Source organism: Mauremys reevesii, linkage group 1 (genome assembly GCF_016161935.1).
Source record: "Mauremys reevesii isolate NIE-2019 linkage group 1, ASM1616193v1, whole genome shotgun sequence".
Lineage (NCBI taxonomy): Eukaryota > Metazoa > Chordata > Testudines > Geoemydidae > Mauremys > Mauremys reevesii.
The window spans coordinates 267,581,636-267,603,293 of NC_052623.1; the positions used below are offsets into that span (position 1 = coordinate 267,581,636).

General features: G+C 47.1%; 1 protein-coding gene across 2 annotated transcripts; it reads left to right on the forward strand.

Moving 5' to 3' along the window:
- Positions 1-4,735: 4,735 nt before the first annotated feature.
- PICK1 (protein interacting with PRKCA 1) lies at positions 4,736-20,534 on the forward strand. Of its 2 annotated transcripts, none has more exons than XM_039487723.1 (13): positions 4,736-4,917; positions 5,958-6,051; positions 7,938-8,049; positions 8,971-9,099; positions 9,225-9,291; positions 11,979-12,068; positions 13,582-13,635; positions 13,739-13,801; positions 14,248-14,381; positions 14,956-15,048; positions 15,872-15,922; positions 17,686-17,830; positions 18,309-20,534. In XM_039487723.1, the coding sequence occupies exons 2-13, from the start codon at positions 6,011-6,013 to the stop codon at positions 18,551-18,553; spliced, it is 1,224 nt and encodes a 407-aa protein (XP_039343657.1). In that variant the 5' UTR covers positions 4,736-4,917; positions 5,958-6,010; the 3' UTR covers positions 18,554-20,534. The 2 variants fall into 2 exon arrangements, with proteins under 2 accessions (XP_039343657.1, XP_039343667.1); XM_039487733.1 differs by lacking the exon at positions 4,736-4,917 and adding an exon at positions 5,100-5,594.
- The last annotated feature ends 1,124 nt before the right edge of the window (positions 20,535-21,658 follow it).

A 21,658-nucleotide genomic window follows, 5' to 3' on the forward strand; every position in this document is an offset into this window, starting at 1 on the left:
TGTAGGAGCAGGAGGCTGTCCGTCCTCTTTTGGACAAGCGGTCTGTACATCAGTGCACACCTTACCCAGCACAGAATGCTTCCATGTTTCAACCAAGAAACAGAAATGCAAAGTCAACGAAAGATTTATTATTAATTACTGAAACATGTCCTTAGTTTTAAAACGTCCTTGGAAGTGGGGAAACTTGGTTTGTGATCAGGCTCTCTTAAAATCAAGTGGACAGTCACATGATGCTGGCGCTTCCCGCTGGGATATTCTTGTCTGGCTGATCGTAAACAGCAGCCAGGCGATTTGCCTCAACCTCCCTTGCTCTCACAGATTGTGGAGCACACAGCAAGCAGCATAACTACGGGGGATATTTTTTCGCTGATGTCTGCTCCACCACCATTCTGCACTTGCTCAGCCGGTAGTTGAAGAGTTCCTTCTCACTGTCCAAGGCGCCTGGAGGATCACTGTAGGCATCTGCACATCCCCAACCGTTATTTTGTGGTCCGGGAAGAAAGTACCTGCCTGGGCGTCTAAACAGACCAGAGTTCCTGAACACCGTTGATGTTGGTAAAAAACCCCCCTATGGTCCCACCAGCTTGCAGCACCATTGAAAAAGTAGCCTTCGGTTAATGTACTCGCTGGCCTGGTGGGCTGGTGCCAGGATAGGGATGAGTCCCATCTATAGCCCCACCGCAGTTTGGGAATCCCATGCCATCTATGATGACCTGGACATTTCCGAGTCACTACCTTTGAGAGCAGTTGCTCAACGATTGCGTGGGCTACTTGAATGACAGCAATCCCAAGTTTCAGAGAGGGCTGGCCACTCGCTTCTGCACACTCAGGGCTGCTCGCATCCTTGTGTCCTGGCGCTTCAGGGCAGGGGACAGCAAGTCACAGAGTTCAGAAAAGTGTGCCTACGCGCGTCCTGAAGTTTCGCAGCCACTCTGTGTCATCCCAGACCTGCAGCACTATGCGGTCCCACCAGTCTGTGCTTGTTACCATGATCTCCACTGCCGCCTGGTTTCTCAGCAGCTGACTGTGGAAGAGTGGTGAATAGTAAGGTGCGAGGAGTTGACAACCGCCAAGCAGCGATGATCGCAGCGTGGGCTCATGCTGCGCAGTGCTGTGGCGTCCGCGCGCTGTAACCGACCAGACAGGGCGCGAACAGATTTCGGAAGAGAGGAGGCGTGATTGGGTTTCAAATGCGACACTAACCAAAAAAACCACACGACATTTTTTCCCCCCATGCATTTGGGGAAATCGTGAATGTGGACTCAGAAGTTCGAATTTGTGTATTTAGTATGGATACACAAATTCGACTTCATAAGGTCGAATCCACAAATTCGACTTAAGTAGATTCGAAATAGTCCTGTAGTGTAGACAAGGCCTAACAGATGTATTGAGGCATAAGCTTTTGTGAGTGAATATCCACAAATGGGTGTCCATCATACAGCAAAAGTGCAGGAAAGCTGTTCCAGCATGTTCCGGTCCTGCCTTAAGGGATGGACCCCGGCACAAATATCCCACATTGGAAACCACTGAGATACATGGTGGTGTCTGCTGGAGTCCGAGGCTGGGTCCCAATGCTTGTGATCACTTTGCCAGTTTCTTGCACTCAGTAGCACAGGCTCTGGGTAACCCACAGAATCAAGCCCTTAATATAGTACATGTGCCATATTTATAAAGCTTGACCTCAAAAGTTGGTATCAGGGGGAGAACATCTTTCTTTACATAGAAAAGCAGCCTTTAACTCAACTTTTTTTAGTAGAGGCTCATGGATTCAGCATATTTTTTATTGAAAAGTTTTGAGATAGGTTTTGTATAAATTTGGATTTCATTTTAAACAGGTTTATTTTTCAAAAGAAAAAATATAATTTAAACAAAAAAATAAAAAAACTGATTAAAAACATTTTTTTTAAATCATCAGTTTTTATCCACCCTGCAGTGAAATAATCAACAATGTTGAAATTAACAGTATAATCACTGGCATCTGAGTTAGCAACATTGAAATGGTTCACACTTCAAAGCTATTGTTTCATGATCTCTGAAAACTGCATCCCACTTTGAAGGTTTTCTTTGCAAATATAACAGCTAGAGCAGAAGTTCTCAAACTGTGGTCCATGGACACCCTGTGGTCCGCGAGCTCTATTCAGGTGGTCCGCAGACAGTTCCCTCTATGGTGCGTGCCTGGGTAGCTGCACACGAGACAATGAAGGGCCACCCACCTAATCAGTAGAGTTGCGCAGGTGTGGCTCCACTAATTAGGTGCCTGGACCCTGGAGAAGGTGCACATTTAAGGTGAGGTGGTGGCTTTGGGGGAATAGGTGGGAGGGGGCAGTGGGATGAGAAGAGGGGGTGGGGGGAATTTGGGACATGCAGGGCTGTGGCAGCCAGAGAAAGAGGCGACTTCCGACAGCTCCAGGGCTGCAGCTGCTGGGGAGAGATGGTCCTCCTTCCCAGCCCAAGCTTGGGGACTGCTGAAGCAGGGGAGAGACCCCCCTCCTTCCCAGCCCCAGCTCGGGGGCTGCCATGGTGGGGGAGAGAGGGCATATCCATCACATTAGAAAGGTAAAACTACTAACATTAAAATGAGTTGTGTGCTTTTATTTGTAGAACAAAAAAAGATTATTATTATTAAGGTTTTTTTTAATATAGCGCTTTTATCCAAAGTGCTTTACAATAGTTAGCTAACAGTACAAACCACATTTGGAAAAAACAAGGAGTCCAGTGGCATCTTAAAGACTAACAGATTTATTTGGGCATAAGCTTTCGTAGGTAAAAAAACCACTTCTTCAGATGAATGGAGTGAAAGTTACAGCTGCAGGCATTATATAATGACACATGAAGAGAAGGGAGTTATCTCACAAGTGGAGAACCAGTGTTGACAGGGCCAATTCGATCAGGGTGGATGTGGTCCACTCCCAATAATAGATGAGGAGGTGTCAATTCCAGGGGAGGCAAAGCTGCTTTTGTAAATAAATCTGTTAGTCTTTAAGGTGCCACCGGACTCCTTGTTGTTTTTGTGGATACAGACTAACACAGCTATCCCCCGATACTTGACACATTTGGAATGATCATTAAGTGGTCTGCTGAGACCCTCAGCAAATTTCAAGTGGTCCACAAAAAAAGTTTGAAAACCATTGAGCTAGAGACTTACTTTTTTTTAAAAAAACTGAAAGCTGAGATTCTAGAAACCTGTCTGTACCCTCTGCCATAGCAGATAGTCCTTTGCACACTGCACATTTTGGGAAAACACTGCATTAGACTAAAAGCACAAAATGTTCCTAGAACAAGACAGTAAGGCCCAGACTGCCAATGGTATTTAGGTGACCAACTTCCATTGATTTCAATGGCAGTTAGGATCCTAAATACCTTTGAGGATTTAGGCCTAAATGTCCATCTAACTTTCAACATAACCTCAAGCGAATGTTCTGGGTCTCATTAGCCTGAGCAGGTCCACTTTGGCAATTGATCAAAACTCATATAGCACCATAAAATGCATCCAATTGGGGAATGCTGTAGTCTACCTTCAGTGTAGAATGGGGTTCACCAAAGTATAGAAAGAGGAGGTTTTGCCTTCTGCCAGAGGGGACAGTTTTGGAAATAGCTCCTCTTTTCCTGAGTTTTGTTGAAGAGTCGTTTATGTCATCAACATGAGTAAAGCACTCCACCTGAAAGTTTACCAAGGACCAGCAAACCCACATGGCCATGAAGTCTTTGGCAATCCAATAGGAAACTATGTCAACAAGAAAATACCAATGATTTCAGCAAAAGCAGTAGACTGGGAGGAAAATCAAACCAAACCATGAACAGCAACACAGTCTACTGTGCACGGCCCCCCACCCCATAGTCCAGGACTGAGATTCAGGCCAAAGGTTCTTTATTTTACATAAGCCAAGCTACCACATTAGGGAGATTGTCTATTTTAGACACTTCTGATGAGGCTGAGTGTGGATCCTGCTTCAGGAAAGGGCTATGTTTTCTGTTGTCACCACTACCAATCCCATGCTTAATTTAAGATGCTGTTGGCTGGCTCGGCCAACCTCAATCTTTGCTATTTAATTGTAGCACTTCTATGGTTGTCATCAGTGTGGGAGCCGAGAGCCTTGCAACCTAGCTTCACAACCAGGCATGGAGAGGTGGGGAACCCCCCGCCCCGTCACAGCTGGAGAACCGGGGCACAGGGCAGACGGAATGACTTGCCCATGACAGCGCAGGCCGCCCAGGGTTGAGTGACTTGCCCCTGGTTGCACGGCCGGTGGCAGAGCTGGGAAACGAGCCCAGGCCTCCCAAGGCGCCGCCATCCCGCCCTTCCTCTCACCACTGCAGAGGAGAGAGGGGCGCGCTGCGGCCCCGGCCGCTCTAGACGGGCTGGGAGCCGAACCCCCGAGGCTGCTGCCCCGGCCGCGCACCCCCGTCCCGCTGCAGGGCGCAGGCAGAGTACGTGACGCGGGCGGGCGGGCGCCCCTGGGCGCTTCTCGCTGCCAGGGGATGCGGGGTTTCGGCAGAGGCTCCCAAGCGGCCCCGCTGCGGGGCGGGACAAGGCGCCGCAGCCGTGGCCCTCCTGTCCCTTCCCCCGACCAGAGACCGCGGCTCCCCCGAACAGGGCGCGGCAGGGGGCGAGCCAGAGCTAGGCCCCGCCCCTTCCTCCATCGGTTGGCTCGAGAGCCGCCGAGCGCTCTCCGTCTCCATGGCAACCCGCTCTCCTTTTCCCCCTCTGTCTCCGGGATCCGGCCCGTCTTATCGCGAGAGGAGAGCGTGGGGGTAGAGGGCGGGTCTCTAGACACCTGGTTCCCCCGGCAGGCGAAGCGGGGGTGGGGGGAGGTTAGGTAGGAGGCTTCCGGCCCGGAAGTGACGTGAAGGAGCGGTGTTCTGACAGGTAGAGGCGGCAGGTGGATGCAGGTACCCAGCTCGAGCCAGCCGTTTCCGGTGAGTGATTAACCCCTCCCCCATATCAGCTTTGCCAGCCCCCGGGGGGGGGGCGCCTGAGGGGTCCCCATTAGCCCCTGCCCCCCCCCCCGATTCCCGGGCATAGCTTGGGTCCGCTCTCCCCCCTCCCCCGGAGCTGTTCCCTCCAGAGCCCCCCCCCCCCCGTGCCCGCCTGGCCCCTGCGCCTCGCCTGCTGTGTCACCTCACCCCGAGCAGCAGAGAGGGATCCCCCAGTGGTTGGCAGCCATCCCACCCCCATGTCGAGCCGCCACCGACCCCGCTGGGCCCCTCGGCAGCGCAGAACCTGGCCGGTCGCCGCACAGCACGGGCACCTTCTCACAGACCCACCCCGGCGCGCAGGCAGGCTCCCCGTATCCAGTGCCAGCCACCCCAACGGCGGGACGGAAACGGGGAGACTCCGAACATGGTGCGAACCCAGAGAAGAACCGCTGCGCGGTTACTGTGACAGAGGAGAGGGCGAAGCAGAGAGACGTTTGCTACACTCCTGTCTGAAATCTGAGGGAGCTGGAGAAAGATACTTCCCCAAACTGTCAGTAATTAGAAGAATTCCTGTGAAAAAGCAGTGAGGGGAAACTGTGTGTAGCCCCCGCAGGAAGGAGGCAGAGAAGAGTGTGATACGTATTGACTTGCCTCAGAATCCAGAAGAAACTGAAATAGTAAGTGGATGAAGGGGATAAGACTCCAGATACCACTTAAAAGTATTGTGCAAGCAGATACAACACACAAAGAATCATCTTCCAAAATGGACTGTGTTCTGTCCTAAGCATTGCCAGTACTTGTATAGCTTGTGAAACAATAAAAATCAGCACTATTATCCCCATCCCCAACCGAGAGTGAAGAATCAGAAATATCTTTCTTCCCCAAGGCAGGAGAGGGACAGACAGCTCCATCCCCCACTGGAAGAGAGAGAGAAAGGGGCTGACAGAGGGCACAGTTTGAGTCTTCTGTTTTAGCTGCTGAGCGCAGATGAATTCAGATAACTATGTTTACTGGGTTTTGTTCTTTTTTTCTCTTCCCAGGCACTTTGGTGTAAACGGAATCTCAGGTCAAAAGACTCCAGCCAGCCAGAGCAATGTTTGGAGACTTGGACTATGACATTGAGGAGGATAAACTGTGAGTGCTTCACTTCCCTTTCCCAACAACTGACTATCACTAAGAATATGTCTACACTATAATGGGACAGCTGCAGTGCTGCTGCTATGCTGTGGTAGTGTAGACACATATTACAGCTATGGCAGGGTTTTTTCATCACTGTAGTAAATCATCTCCTTTAAGAGGCAGTAGATAAGGTTGATGGAAGAATTCTTCAGTCAACCTAACTCTGTCTACAGTGGGGATTAGGTTGACCTGACTGTATTGCATGGGACTTGAAATTTTTCATAGCCCTGAGCAATAAAGCTAGGTCAACCTAAGTTTTAAGTGTAGATGATGCCTAAAGAGCTGCAACCAGGACCTGCTCAAAGCAGGCAGAGTTGTTCACTCCTGGTGATGTGTGTTGGAGATTTAGGTTAATTGTTCAGTCTTGATCTCTTACTCCCCATGGCTAGGGGAAATGGAGCCTTGCAGTGGTGGTGAGCAGAGGGAAAAGCTTTCTATTGCTCTACAATAACTCTTCCTAATTTGCTGATTGCACAGCAGTGTTAATACGTTCTAAAGGGGCGCACTCTGCTGGAATGGTAGGGAAGGAAGTATGAAGTAGGAAGAAATGGCAGGAGAATGTATTATCCTTAAGGCTTCGAGTTTGTTACGGAGATCAGGGAAGTCACAGATTCCATGACTTTTGCAGCATCCGGTGTGCGTGGGTGCCCCTGTGCCAGGCGCATCGGTTGCTGCTGGGATAATCACAGGCCCCCGTGCACCCCCGGCAGCAGAGTTTGGGTATGGGAGGGGTAGGGGGTTGGGGCACTGGACAGGGTGAGGTGGGCTCTGGGCAGTGCTTACCTGGGGGGCTCCTTGGAAGCGGGGACATCCCCCTTGCTCAGTTGATAAGCAGAGGTGTGGCCAGGTAGCTCTGTGGGCTGCCTCCGCCCAGAGCGCTGGCTTCGCAGCTCCCATTGGCCAAGAGCTGCGGGGGTGGTGCCTGCAAGCAGAAGTAGCAAGCAGAGCTGCCTGGCCATGCCTCCGCGTAGCAGCTGAGTGAGGGGGATGTCCCCGCTTCTGGGGAGCCTCCCAGCTAAGAGCCGCCCAAAGCCCACCTCACCCTGTCCAGTGCCCCAACCTCCCTACCCCTCCCACACCCAAGTTTGATTCACTGGTATTTTTAGTAAAAGTCATGGACAGGTCATGGGCCATGAATTTTTGTTTACTGCTCGTGACCTGTCCGCGACTTTTACTAAATATACCTGTGACTAAAATGTAATAATATAATAATCCATAGATCTATGACAGTCATGTGGACCTCCCACAGCATGACATCACTAGAATTTTATTTGGAAATAAAGGGGTTTTTGCGGAGTAAATAGAGGGACTCTGTTTTGAGAGTAGTCCTCACTGTCAGTCCTATTTCATCCCCACATATTTGTGTTGTGCATTTATTCACCTAAGTCTTGCACAGAGATTTGAAAAAAATAGCCACCAAAATATTTGAGGGTCTTAAGTATGCTTCACAGTGTGTCATGGAGTGTGTTTTCTATCTCTATTCCTCACATACACTCTGAAAAAGATATATTGGGAGTTCTCCCTCTCCATTCCCAGTGACAGAAGACAGGGGCCTGGTTTTGACTGCAGCACTGGATTTGCTCACTAGACTGCTTCCATTATCACATATGTAATTATTAGCCTCTTGTTCAACTTAGTGATTTCAAATAAACATATGTAAGTCATGTTTTGGGCAAGGTCCTTCCAATCTGGGCTGTAAGGCTAAACAGCAGCAGTAAGATGATTAGTTCAGATGAGAAGCATCTGGTATATTTTCAGATTACACATTTTAGCTCTTGCACGCAGATACTGCTATACCAATCTGTGTCAGTGATTATTTCTCTCTCTATATATTGTTCTAGTGGGATCCCCACCGTTCCTGGGACAGTAACCTTGAAGAAGGATGCTCAGAATCTGATTGGCATCAGCATTGGGGGAGGAGCACAGTACTGTCCCTGTCTCTATATTGTTCAGGTGGGCACTCATGGAAGAGGAGAGTATTATGATTGTCCTTGTGAAGCAATGTTAAACTTGACAGATGGAAGCTGAGGGGGGACATGGAGAACCTTATATTTTCTGCTTTTGTCAGAGTGCGAAGCGTCCTCTTTCTTTGCCAGCAAACGGAAGTTTCTCACCATAGCTGGGAATAGTTCTGGAAGGATAGGGTTAAGACTCCTGAATTCACACATCCACCTGAGAATCAGCAGAGTGCAGGAAGCATATTAAAATTCAAAGGGATCTGAGCAGGGAATGCCATATGTGATGTACTAGATCAGTGGTTCTCAACCAGGGGTACATGTACCTCTGGGGGTACTTAGAGGCCTTCCAGGGGGTACATCAACTCATCTAGCTATTTGCCTACTTTTACAACAGGCTACATACAAAGCACTAGTGAAGTCAATACAAACTAAAATTTCACACAGACAATGACTTGTTTATATTGCTTTATATGCTATACACTGAAATGTAAGTACAACATTTATATTCCAATTGATTTATTTTATAATTATATGGTGAAAATGAGAACGTAAGCAATTTTTCAGTAATAGTGGCTGTGACACTTTTGTATTATGTCTGATTTTTGTAAGCAAGTAGTTTTTAAATGAGGTGAAACTTGGGGGTACACTAGGCAAATCAGACTCTTGAAAGGGGCACAGTAGTCTGGAAAGTTGAGAACCACTGTATTAGACTTCAAGAAATCCTGCTGTAGATGATGCACAAAGTAGAGATAACAAGCCCCAGAAGGAACTGTGTGCTGAACTCTCCTCGGAGAGTTGGGGGTGTCTAAATGTTATGGGTTGGGAAGGGAAGCGAAATAGAGGCTGGCCCATAAGTAAGACTAATTGCACTCCTTTTTGGCTCCATATTTCCTCTACTGTTCCTCTTGTCTCCTAGGTATTTGATAACACTCCGGCAGCCCTAGATGGAACTGTGGCAGCTGGCGATGAAATCACAGGAGTGAATGGGAAGTCAGTAAAAGGGAAAACCAAAGTCGAGGTAGCCAAAATGATACAGGTGGTAAAGGTAAGGAGTAGGAACAGTCCAATGGAACAGGCTGGGTCACAGTTTATAAACTCTTGTCCTTCAGTAGAGGAGGCCCCTGCTGCTCAGTTCCAGAACAACAGCTCTGGCTTTGCTATTCCATCCAGGGAGAAGTGACGATTCACTACAACAAACTCCAAGCCGACCCAAAGCAGGGCAAGTCCTTAGATATCGGTAAGACGTGCTGGTTTCTCTCTCTCCCTTTATATGCCGGGTAGGAGGAGGGTGGTGAGGAGATCCCAGGCAAAATCAAAATCAGATTTTGTTTCAGTATTTGCTGTTATTTTATCTCCTTTAAATGGACACAAGTAAAACTTGAGTTGTTGGTTTTTTTAAAGTCCTTCTCTGTGTTACTAATAATACCTGACTATTTAAAATTAATTTAATTTTATCAGTTTTGCTGTTATTGCTTTCTGCATTGTGTTCAGTTTGGACAGTGAAACTCGAGAAGTCAGTTTCACATGCTGTCTTTCATTCAGTCTGCCCTTGCTGGTGTTTTTGGATTTCTGACAGTGCATGGAAAGATTCCAGTCCAAAACTCCTGTCTTCAGTTAATCTTATTTTAGATAATCATTAGGACATTTCTCTCCATATTGGGTTTTGTAAACATTTTTTTAAACAAAAGCTACATTTTGAGTTTAACCTACCTGAGTGTCCTCTTTAAACGTGACCACGTTCCCGGCACTCTGGAAAAGCTGAACAGGGCATATAGTAAAGGGCAGCCCCTCTTATTTATTTCTTTGGATTTTCTTTTGTTTTCATTCTCCCCTGTCAGTGAAGATGCTGACAAACTAAAGGAAACTCAGACAAGAGCAGCCAAAAATGCACAGGGGCTGGGAAATGGATTTCTGAGAAAAAATAAGAGCAAAGGGCCTGATTTATCAGAGGTGCCAAGTATCCACAACTTCAGCTGGCATCACTGGGAGCTGCAGGCACTCAGCACTTCTGAAAAATCATGCCCTAAATACATTTATAGTAGTCATAGGATTACAAAAAGGGCATAAATATCTTCAGGAATCTGAAAGGAATGATCACCAAACAAGGGGAGGAAATGTTAAGGATGGTACAAAGACTTTTAACTAAGGGTACGTCTACAGTATGAAATTAATTCGAACTTATTCTATTCGAATTTTTGGAAGCGATTTTATACATTCGGTGTTGTGTATCCCTGCTAAAGCGCGTGAATTTGGCGGAGTGTGTCCATAGTACCGAGGCAGTCCCCGCCACCCATTGCAATTGTGGGTTAAGCTCCCAGTGCATGATGGGGCAAAAACATTCTCGCAGGTGTTTCTGGGTGTGTGCCGTCACTTGATCCTCCCTCCGTGAAAGCTATGGCAGACGCCATACTGCCAGCAGGTGGTGCAGTACGGTGCACCGCCTCTCTCCTGGTACTATGAAATCCACCTCTCATATCCTTTTGTCTTTCTATCTACTCTTTTATCTAACCATTTCCCGCCTTTTTTCGGCTACCGTGAACTGAGCAGCACAGCTTCTGCCACAAGCTCTGCTCTTCCACTCTTGCATCGCTAGCTAATTTTTCCATGTTGTCTATCCTGGGCTCGCGTGCAAACTACAGAAGGCAACAATTCCCTGCTGTTTTTCAGCCATTGTGAACCGAGCCGCACAGCTTCCGCCGCACACTCTGCTCACGCTTTCACCACAAACTCTGCTCTCCCGCACTTGCAGCTCTAGTGAGCTTCCCGACTCCATGCACCTCACAGTAGAAGTGGAACGTATGCGGCTGTGACTCAGACCGCTCATTCGCCTCCCTGGCTTTTTGGTACGCTTGCCTGAGCTCCTTGATTTTTTGTACGACGCTGCTCTGTGTCCTTGGAGTAGCCTCTTTCCGTTATGGCCCTGGAGACTTTAGCATACGTATTTGCGTTCCTTTTTTTTGGAACATAGTTCTGCCATAACAGACTCGTCTTCTCAACATGCAATGAGATCCAGTACCTCCCATTCGGACCATGCTGGAGCTCGTCTGCGAATCTGGGACTGCGTGATCTGTGATGGTAGACTCTGCATGGTCGCCTGGGATGGTGGACTGTGCGGATGGTCACCTGTGCTGATGGTGACTAAACAGGAAATGAAATTCAAAAGTTCCCAGGGCTTTTCCTGCTCACCTGGTTAGTGCATTGGAGTTGAGAGTGTTGTCCAGAGCAGTCACGGGAGAATTCTGGGATAGCTCCCGGAGGCCAATAACGTCAAATTGTGTCAACAATGCCTTTAACCCGGGATTGCGATCTCGATTTAAGCGCTTCTCCACTTGCTGAGGTGGAGTACAGAAATCGGATTAAAGAGCCCTTTAAATTGAAAAAAACAGGTTTGGTCATGTGGACGGAATTTTTTTTTTTTTTTAATTAACTCGGCTAATTCCAAAATAACAGACCAGTGTAGACCAGGCCTAAGAGTCATGAGATAAAATTAAGCAAAGGGAAAATTTTGGCTGAGTACTAAATCCTACTTGCCTTACTGTCACACTGTTCTGTTAACTTAATTGGAATTAATCAGCTGAGTAAAGTAAGCAAGATGTGGTCTTGAATGTCAAGACATATTTCCTATGGTGAGATCTATTAGGCTGTGTCTTCCAAAGGAAGTTGTGGAAGCCCCATTGCCTGGGGTATATAGGACTTGAATAGAGAACATATTGTAGGGAACATGCCTGCATTGGCCCAGGTTCAGATCTTCCCTGCATCTAATTTCTGTGGCAGTCTCTTTCTGTTCAGTTTCCTCTGAGCTCTGCTAAGGTAGGCTCAATCTAGCCAGTTTGGTACCTGAAACCTGAGTTTTGTTAACTGTGTTCTTTGTCACTCTGGAAATTACCCTGATCCTGAGTTTTGACACTTTTTTGCTGGGTGTAGTGTTGAAGAAAGTGAAGCACCGATTGGTGGAGAACATGAGCTCGGGTACAGCAGATGCCTTGGGACTAAGCCGAGCCATCCTCTGCAACGGTAAGCATACAGAAAGGCACCTTCCTGTTTGGCTACTGGCAATGTCAGTTAAGCTGGTATCCAATAATGCCATGGTGGGTAGTGTTTGTTAAGCTGGTGCCCAGTAGTACTATGGGGCAAGGGGTCTGACTAAGGCAGGCACCTCTCCTGATACTTGCATGAGACACAGTCTCATGTACTTAGATTACAGGACAGTGAGAGATTCCTGCATGTTTTTTGTTGTGCAGCATTGCAGTGTTATGACTGCATGGTAATGCAACCTCGCAGCGTTTTGATTCTGTGGCACAACAGTCATTTTGCAAGATCAAAATAATTATACCAACAAGCAACAGCCCTCATATCTGCTAGTGTCTTGTCTATCATTTCTTTAACTGTATTCCAACTACAGGCATTTGTTTCAGTTTTGTTGTGTCACGTCACACCTTATAGTAACCCTGTGTGAAATATGCTGCCTGCAAGTGTCCCATGTGCATAATAAACCTGGGTTCAAAAAAGTCTCCCTGGCCGAATGGATATGTCCCTCATAATGGTGTCAGTCACACCTAAGAAATGCAAACCTGAAATTCCCTCTGCAGTCCCAAATGGATATGGAAGTTCTGTACTTCTGTGCTGTTATACAGCTGCCACCTTCCAGTCTGGATGTAGCTGCATTTCAGTGGTGAATGAAGTGATTCTCCATTAACCTTTTCAAGTGTGTTAAGAATGCCTAAATTATTGTGAGATTGGGGCTATAGGTCAAATTTTAAACCTGGTTCCAAGTGTAGGGAAAACAACTTTGCCAATTACTTGTGGTCCAGACTTCAACTTCTAATAGTCAAGGAGTTCATGACTGTCCATATGTTCAAGCCCCAAATAATAAATGAATATGTCAGGCACTGTGGGATGTCTGGATAAAAGATGTTGTATTAATGGTTGTCAGGCATTTCTTCATGTGCAACCTCTTCTGTCTTAGTATAGCGGTAGGTTATGCATGAACCTGGGCATTTCTTGTGATATTCATTCAGCTTTCTCCTCTGAGGGGTGCAGTAATTATCTAGCAGTTACCCCGTCCCTCCTTCTAATTTGTCTTATTTAAACACAAGCTCTGCTTTCTTCCCTCAGGATTGTGCCTTCTTGTCATTTATTACTGTTGTAAATAGGGCTGCCCACCTTTTGTGGGAAATACGCTGTGTCACTGTATATCATGATTGCATCTACAGCCCTTGACATAATGTTGCTGGGGCTCCTTAACTGGTAGCTGGATTGACAGGACACAACAGAACAGTGAAAATCAGGGACCTGTCCAGTGAATTTCAAATAGGTGGTGAGCCGAATTATACAACTCTGAATCCTGTTTGGATTAATTTTTTAAGTTTTACCTGTTGGGTAAGGAGCCATACTTTTGAGGAGGTGGAAATGTTTTCAACCATTCATATAAAATAAATGCCTTCTCCTTTCAGCCACTCACATCCCTATGTTCCCCTGGACTTCAGCATCATAACCACCTGTTCTCTGGTTCTTTGCTCCCCTCTAGATGGATTGGTGAAGAGGCTGGAGGAGCTGGAGAAAACTGCAGAGCTGTATAAAGGTAAATTGCCCTCTTCTGTCAGACATCTCGATTGGATTGGAGGAGGGAGGATACTGTGTCAGTGGGATGATTTGTATGTTCTCTCTCTCTTCTCCCACCACAGGCATGACAGAGCACACCAAGAGTCTCCTTAGAGCTTTCTTTGAACTCTCCCAGACACACAGAGGTAAATACACTGGAAGGAATTCAGTCCTCAAACTTGTAGCAGGCTGACCACCCTAGGATGGGGGAGTGGATGTCTATGATATTATCAGATCTCAGAAGCATCAGGCCTAATCAGTACTTGAACCATGACCCCAAATGAAAACTAGATACTGTAGAAATGAGTGAGGAAGTGGTGTACTTCCTTCTGAGTCAGTTCAGAAACAATTCCCTAGCATGGTGTTAATGGGCACTGTGCTGCCATAGGTACCATCTTTCGCATGAGACATAAAAGTGAGTTGCTGACTATTTGTGGTCTTTAAGGAACCTCTGGCATTCTGCGAGAATAGGATTGTTACACTGCTCCTGGCCAAATTCTAGCTTGTGGGAATGGTTTTTAATATCAGACATGGAGGCTTCTCTCCAGATAAGCCCCTTCTTCTTTTGTATGTATTTTTTTAATTTGCTCAGCATTTGGAGATGTTTTCTCGGTCATTGGTGTACGGGAACCACAGCCAGCTGCCAGTGAAGCCTTTGTGAAATTTGCAGATGCCCATCGCAGCATCGAGAAATTTGGGATCCGCCTACTGAAAACTATCAAACCGGTAAAGAATCAAAGCACAGGAGAGGGGATTGGCATCAGCCTACAGGAGAAAGGGGGGGAATGGTGAGAGAGGAGACCAGAAATGGAGGAGTCTGTCTTTGAGGGTATGGTCTTAAAAATTGTGATGGGAAGAATTAGAAATAACACTTCAGAAACTTTCTTTAAAGGAACTGTGTAGACAGTTAAGACAGAGTAGACGTTGTAAATGTATCTGTGGTTTGCAGAGTTATTTGAACATGGTTGTTCAAACTTCCCCCTTTGGCCATCCGCCAACTAGACCGTCACACTTGCACGCTCACTCTCCAGTATGCCTGTCCTCCTCTTGGAGGCTCCACATCTGTTGATAATGTACTTACATCTACATAGTCCCTTTCGTCCTTGAGCTCTCTGCTAAGACTGTCAACAAAAGGGAACAATTAGTACCAATCATGCTGTGACATGGACACCTGCCCCGCTGTGAACGAGACTGAGGGTGCCCTAGCTCATTGCAGCAGGCCATCAAGTCCTTTTAGCTCCCTTGTAATGCTCCTTTTCCTCCTTAGCGCTGTAACTTTACTAACATGATTTCTCTGCAGATGCTGACTGACCTGAACACGTACCTCAACAAAGCCATTCCTGACACAAGACTGACCATCAAAAAATACCTGGATGTCAAGTTTGAGTACTTGGTGAGCTGTTCTCTCTCTTTTAACATCTGGGAGAGATTCGGTTTCATAGAATCATAGCACATGAGCACAGAGAAGACCTATTCATTCACATGTACTCCATTTCCCGGTCAAGAGTATTCCATACCTTATCTTCTCTAGCACTTTCTCCAGTCTCCAGGACCCAAGAAACATGCTTCAGCTACTTCCCTTGAGAGACTATTCTGCAGCCTAATAGACCTCACAATTAAGATATATTTCCTGATATCTACATGACATATTGCTTAGTTAAATTTAATATCCTTATTTGTAAGGGAGCTCCTACACGATTTACCGTCTTGGAATCTCCTAAACACTTCCTCTCTCTCCCCGGCATTAATACCCTTTAGATACTTATAGTTGGCCATTATTTAGCCAAGCTAGACAATTGAAAATCTTTCCTCTTAAATCAATCCTTTCAGCCCTTTAATCGTTTCATTGCTTTCGTCTTTATTCCTGGTGACTTTTTGCTATGGTAGTGCCCCAAACCATACACAGCACAGAGCTTTTTAGTAGCTTGTAAGTTCTTTAGGGAGGGACAGAATCTTCCTGTATGTCTATCCAGGGTCCAGGACGTTTTGGGTGCTACTGTAGTATAAATAACAAGCCCCTTCCTCTTCCTAGGAGGGGCATGCTTACCCTCCCCCTTTCTCGAAACGGGATTCATTCTCCTTCTGAGATATTGCATCTGGTTCAGCCCCCTACATGTCTGATTGCCTGGAAACTCGGTTACACCGTACTTTGTGTGCAGGTGATGGGGTTTTTTTTAACCCTTGGTGTTTTCTGTTCTTTAATCCTTCCTTTGTAGTCTTACTGCCTGAAAGTGAAGGAGATGGATGATGAGGAATACAGCTGCATTGTGAGTACAGATTGCAGGTTGTATTTCTATAGCATTTTGTCCTCCCTCACATGCAACCCACAGAAACACACATGTGCCTGCATACAGCGATACATTAGCCCTGCTAATAATACATTAAAATTGTTAGTGTTCAAACATAAAGGTCTTTGAGTGCTACGCAGAAAATATAACTGATACCGTTTATGAAACACATCCCATGATCACAAACCATTGGGACCAGTCATCGTCTCTATTGCATGCTCACTGAATTGTCTCTCCTACTCTTCTAGTAATACTAGTATGTGTTAAGGATTACTATACAGTGTTATCCTAATGGATTTCACTTGAGTATAATGTGCAGTTTATCTAAAGTCCTGTATTAGATACTCTGCATCCCACACTAATGCAAATTTGTTTGTAAATTGCATTTGTAGTTGTTTAAGGAAAATTGATTTCAGGAGAATCTCTCCTAGTGACAATGTACTTAAACAAATATTCATAATTATAATTGGAAGACTTCCAAAAATCCAGTAAAATCCTCAAATTGGCATGGAAAATAATTCCTAGCATTGAATATAGCCTTATGAATCTTCAAAGTGCTGTACAAATCTTAATCCTTACCAACAACTTGTAAGGTAAATAAAGATGCCCTGTGGATGCCCCGTTTCCCCAACTATAAAAGGGGGATGTGGACTTGTCCAAGGTCAGAGATGGACTCAGTATCAGAGCTGAGATTAGAACTCTGCATTCCTTGGTGCCCAGTTCTTTGCTCAAGAGGACCAGACAGTGGTGCCTTCTTAGCAACTAGTAAAACTTGAGTAACCCAACGCCTGATGATGATATACATCCTGCTAAATGGGAGAAGAAAATCTCTCCCTCTGGCCCAGCAGGGTGCCATTGTTGGGCTTTGGCACACATGAATTACGGGTACATTCCAGACCCACAGGCAGAAGCAAATATGTGTGTAGGGAAGAAGCACTATCTACTGTGCCCTGTGCTGACAGACCCCATCGCTTTTCTCTCAAATATGTGCTGTTGGACAATCGGTAGTTCCACCCTTACTGACTTCCAGTGCCATGACTAGAGGTAGGCAACACACGGATGCCTGGATAGACTTGCCCTATATATTCAACAGGGCTTTGGAGCTGTGCTCCGGCTCTGCTCAACTCCAGGCAAAAACTTGCAGCTCCACTGCTCTGGGAGGGATAGCTCAGTGGTTTGAGCATTGGCTTGCTAAACCCAGGGTTGTGAGTTCGATCCTTGAGGGGGCTATTTACGGATCTGAGCATTGGTCCTGCTTTGAGCAGGGGATTGGACTAGATGACCTCCTGAGGTCCCTTCCAACCCTGATATTCTATGTACAATAGTTAGGCCTCTGGCACCAGTCTTGTTGGGTGCTGGTGCCTCTCTCAATAACTCAGCTAAGAACTCCAGTACCGGCTGGCCATCTGTTCTCACCTTTCCAGGTTGAAAGGGATATAAGTCCCATTCCCTTGTGTCACGGTAATGCTCATTTCTTCATCCCTGCTATTATGTGTTTGGCCTTTGAAGTGGCCGTTTTAACAGTAGATTTGGATGCCCAGAGCTCTGGGCTCCAGCTCGTAGCTTGCCTAGGACTAGCTCCATGTTCCTAGTCATCAGTGGTTCCTGTGCTGTGTTTCAATGGTCCCAAGAGGGCTGCAGCAGGATCCCATGGTGTCCTGAGGTTCATGAGTTCACATCAGTAAGCCTCTGGCACTGTGAACTTTTTGGGAGTCTCTAAAATGGTGTGGTGTTCTTGGCAGGCACTGGGTGAGCCCCTCTACAGGGTCAGCACTGGGAACTATGAGTATCGCTTAGTCCTACGCTGCCGCCAGGAGGCACGCACGCGCTTTGCCAGGATGAGGAAGGATGTGCTGGAGAAGATTGAACTGCTGGACCAGAAACATGGTGAGTGTCACTGCCCTCCTTCATGGCCCCTATGGGCTTCATCCAGACAGGGGTTCTTTGCCCTTGTGGTCCCTCCTCATCTTAGCCCAGAAACACTTGCTGCCAGCATCTCACTGACCTCATCCAGTCTGGGTCTCTGGTCCTCATGGACCCTTCTGTTACAGTGCTTGGGAGACAGCTGTGCACAGAGCATGGATGTGACTGCTGCATAGGAATATTTGGCTAATCTCAGGGAGGGAGACTTGGACACAGGCTTGAGGGTGAGGGGAGAGATACTCCTGTGGGTTCTGAAAACCCTGGGGAACAGATTAGTTGCAATTAGCTTAATCACATTCTGGGGTACACACACCCCTCAAATCCAGGATAACGGGGTGTGGACATGGTGGTTGGTCACTGAAAAAGCAAGAGTGCATGTGAGAGGGAGAACACTATCTGCAATATTCCCCACTGACACACTTCCAACCCATCCCCTCTGCAGTGCAGGACATCGTGTTCCAGCTCCAGCGCTTTGTCTCCACCATGTCCAAGTACAATGACGACTGCTACGCCGTGCTCCGGGACGCAGATGTGTTTCCCATCGAAGTGGATCTAGCACGCACCACCCTGAGCTATGGTCAGAAGGACGTCTTCTCAGATGGGGCAGAGGAGGAAGAGGAAGCAGGAGAGCGAGAGGCCAGGAGGAAGGAGGAAGCAAATGGTGAAAAGCTTATTGATGATGCCTGAATATGCTGACACAGTGGGCAGGAAAGACATTAGAGACTGATAAAATCTGTTTCACATGGTGATTCGTCCTCAGTGATTTTCTGTATAAGCTCAGCAAGGGATTCCTCTTCTGCTTCAGATGGGAGCAGTTGGGATGACTTGGGCGCAAAGTCTACACTCTTTCCAGCCTCCACTTTTTCCTTCCCTCTCTCTTTGCCTGGATGATTTTCCCCAGCGTTCCATTGCCCAACTCAGAGGCTGAGGTAGGGGGTTACTGTGGGAAACCCTTTGAGGAATTCCCTCCCTGCACCATATGATTCCACCTGCGGAGGAGACCCTTCTGAGTGTGAAGGGTACATCCCTCCTCTTCTGCTGCCTGTGTCTGCTAAAAATAGCAACTGAAGAGGGATGACTATGGACAGCAAGAACAGCTCCTCCTGATCTGCCCTCACTAGATGGAAGTCAGCAGGATCACTCGCTCCACTGCTGACTACCCTGGGACCAGAGGGTTTTGCCTCTCTACTCTCCCACTTCAGATGTTGTTTACAATTCGACTGCCCCTGCTGGCTCTAGGTAGGTGTGAGGATGCTAGAGGAATCTGCCCCCTCTCCACCTGCTTTGGCTGCTGTTTCCTATGGAAGAGAAAGAGAACCCAGGCAAGCTGAGGCATAGAACTAGTGGTAGATGTAAACAGGTCATCAACCAACAAGGGACTGATGAAATCCTGCAAGGAAAGGGCTGCCTGGAGCCCTTCCCATGTGTAGCATCACCCTCCCCAAAGAAAGAGAAGGGAACTGGCCTTTATCAGAGAGAAACCATCTTCAGCAGTACATGGGCAAAAGTGAACCTTCTACTAGTCAAAAGGAGGAGGTTTGTGAAATTCACACTGGCTCAGGGGACTCTGGTCCATGTGTTTCTTTGGTCATTTCCCCTCTCACATTTTGCTCCTGGTTGGCCTTAACCAGATTTGCTCCTTGAGGATGCACAGCTTATCACGTGCACCCCTCCCTGTGCATAGGTGCCAAGATGTGTGATCATTATAAAACTTGGGAGGAGGTTCTACAGCCTTCTATCAGAGAACGTGTTGAACAGCACACAGTCTTATGGGGAGGGGAAAACAGTGCCTGCAGATGGAGATTATTTTAGACATGTGATGTAAGGAGCATGGAGTATTAAATCACCCACCCCCACCCTACAGTTCGCCCTGTTGCTACATGACCATTCAGTTCCCCATTTTGTGCTGCCTTCGGGCTGGAAAGCCCAGCTGGAACTCATAGCTAAGGCTCCTCACCCCCAACACAAGGCAAGGGGAAAAAGAAAAATCAGGGGAAGAAAGGATTCCTCCCAACCCCCCTTCCCTTTCTCTCTCCTTTTTGGAGTCCCAGTTCCACAGAGTGGCTTTCTGTTTGTGGCAGTGATCTGTTGGGGGTGAAGGTTTTGACTTCTCCCCACTCCCTAAGGATGACATGTACCAGCTGGCAGCGAGCAAGGGTATTAAGCGCATTAATTTATGATTTATATGTTTTTTACTTGTTTTGTTTCTGGACTCTGTAGTCATCTTCTCTGTGGGTGGCTCAAGAAGGTCAGCTAGGGGTAGGCTCCTCCGGAAGACTTGAATGGGCTTTAATATGCTGATGGATGCCTCCTAATAAAGAAAAACATAACATTTCTATTTTCCTTCCCCTTTTCACTGGCTTTTTCGTGATCTGTTTGCTTCTCCTCATCCCTCTGGGACCTGAGGTGGGACATGAAGGTTGTGCATAAGGCTATGTCCCTTTTGTCTTAAGGGGGATATTAACTCCTTGAACAGAATTATGGTGGACATCACTGCACCTTGCTTTGTGATGTACATGCTACATAAGGCTATATACACAGGGTGTCCTATGTTTCTAGGTGTGCTATGGCTTGGCTTAGAGGGCGAACACATCCTTGCAGAACACAGTAGTCCACCTCAATCGTGTCCTGCAGCATCCCTTGCTATTCCAGTGGTAGGTTCTAACCACAGACTCAGCTGCCACACCTCAAGCCTGAGCTGGCAGTAAGTCCTGACCTTGTGAGCAGAGGCTGCCAGCTGTGTCAGAGGTAGCTTATAGGAATGGAAAATGTCACTGATGGAGCTCCAGCAAACCACATTTCACCAGCTCTGGCCACACACACTCTCCCTAAGCTCTGAATTCTGACTGGCAGAGATCACAGGGCAGGCTTCTTAGCATCCCATTTGGAGTGTTACAGTGCAATATGATGGCACCAACTTTTCTTTTAAAAAGCACTCCTCATGCTTTGTCCTCTGAGGGGTTCTAGCGGCCAGAGTGACACTGTTTGAATGGGAGTTGGACAAGAGCAACCACAGTAATCAAGGATCTTGAGGGACCAAATGTATATAGGAAAACGCTGTTGGAGAAGGAGTATTGAGTGCATCCAGGTCCTGAGCTATGATAAGCCATATTCAGTGCATCTTGGAAGGGAATGTGGCAGAGGTAGCTTTATACCATCTTCATGGCCCCTGCGGGGTCGGGGAAACTGCTCTGCTCCTGGGACTTAGAGTAGCCTGAAGGCTGTTGTAAGTTACAACAAGCTGCCCATATCCCCCTGGAGATGCTCTAGTGGCAACCTTTTTCTCTGGCCAGGCCCCTATGCTGAGGCCAGTGTGGAGTAGCTCTCCCTCCTGCTGAGTTCCCGTTACAAAAGAGGCCTGCCCAGCTACAGCTTTGTGCTGCCTATGTTGGGAGACAGACTCTGAGCACAGCCTTGTATAACTAGACTTCATGAGATGAAACTGAATAAAGGAAAATGTTGCCTGGATAGTTGGAATCCTTTGCTACCAGTGAGGTCCATGTAGACTGGATTAGTTTCCCAGAAGATGTGGTGGAGGCTCCTTCTCTTGAGTTACTTAAAAGTACAAGATTGAACAAAGCCACAGAGACTATACTCTAAGGAACTAACTAATCTTGATGCTCCAAAAATGGTCAGATTTATTTGGGAGTTCAGATAAATTTTAATGTGAATACAGTGCTGGTTGCAAGTTACAAGCAGAGCCTCCTACACAGACAGAGGGGGGTAGCTACAGTGCTCTTTGCTCCCCCACCTCCACCCCCTCTGTCTCAGCTGAGTCCTGGATGGAGGGGC

Excerpts from the sequence above, each read along its gene's own strand:
- PICK1 (XM_039487723.1), top strand. The coding sequence starts at position 6,011 with ATGTTTGGAGACTTGGACTATGACATTGAGGAGGATAAACT. Across the intron at positions 12,069-13,581 it reads CCGAGCCATCCTCTGCAACG|ATGGATTGGTGAAGAGGCTG; the intron begins GTAAGCATACAG and ends GCTCCCCTCTAG. Across the intron at positions 17,831-18,308 it reads ACTGCTGGACCAGAAACATG|TGCAGGACATCGTGTTCCAG; the intron begins GTGAGTGTCACT and ends TCCCCTCTGCAG.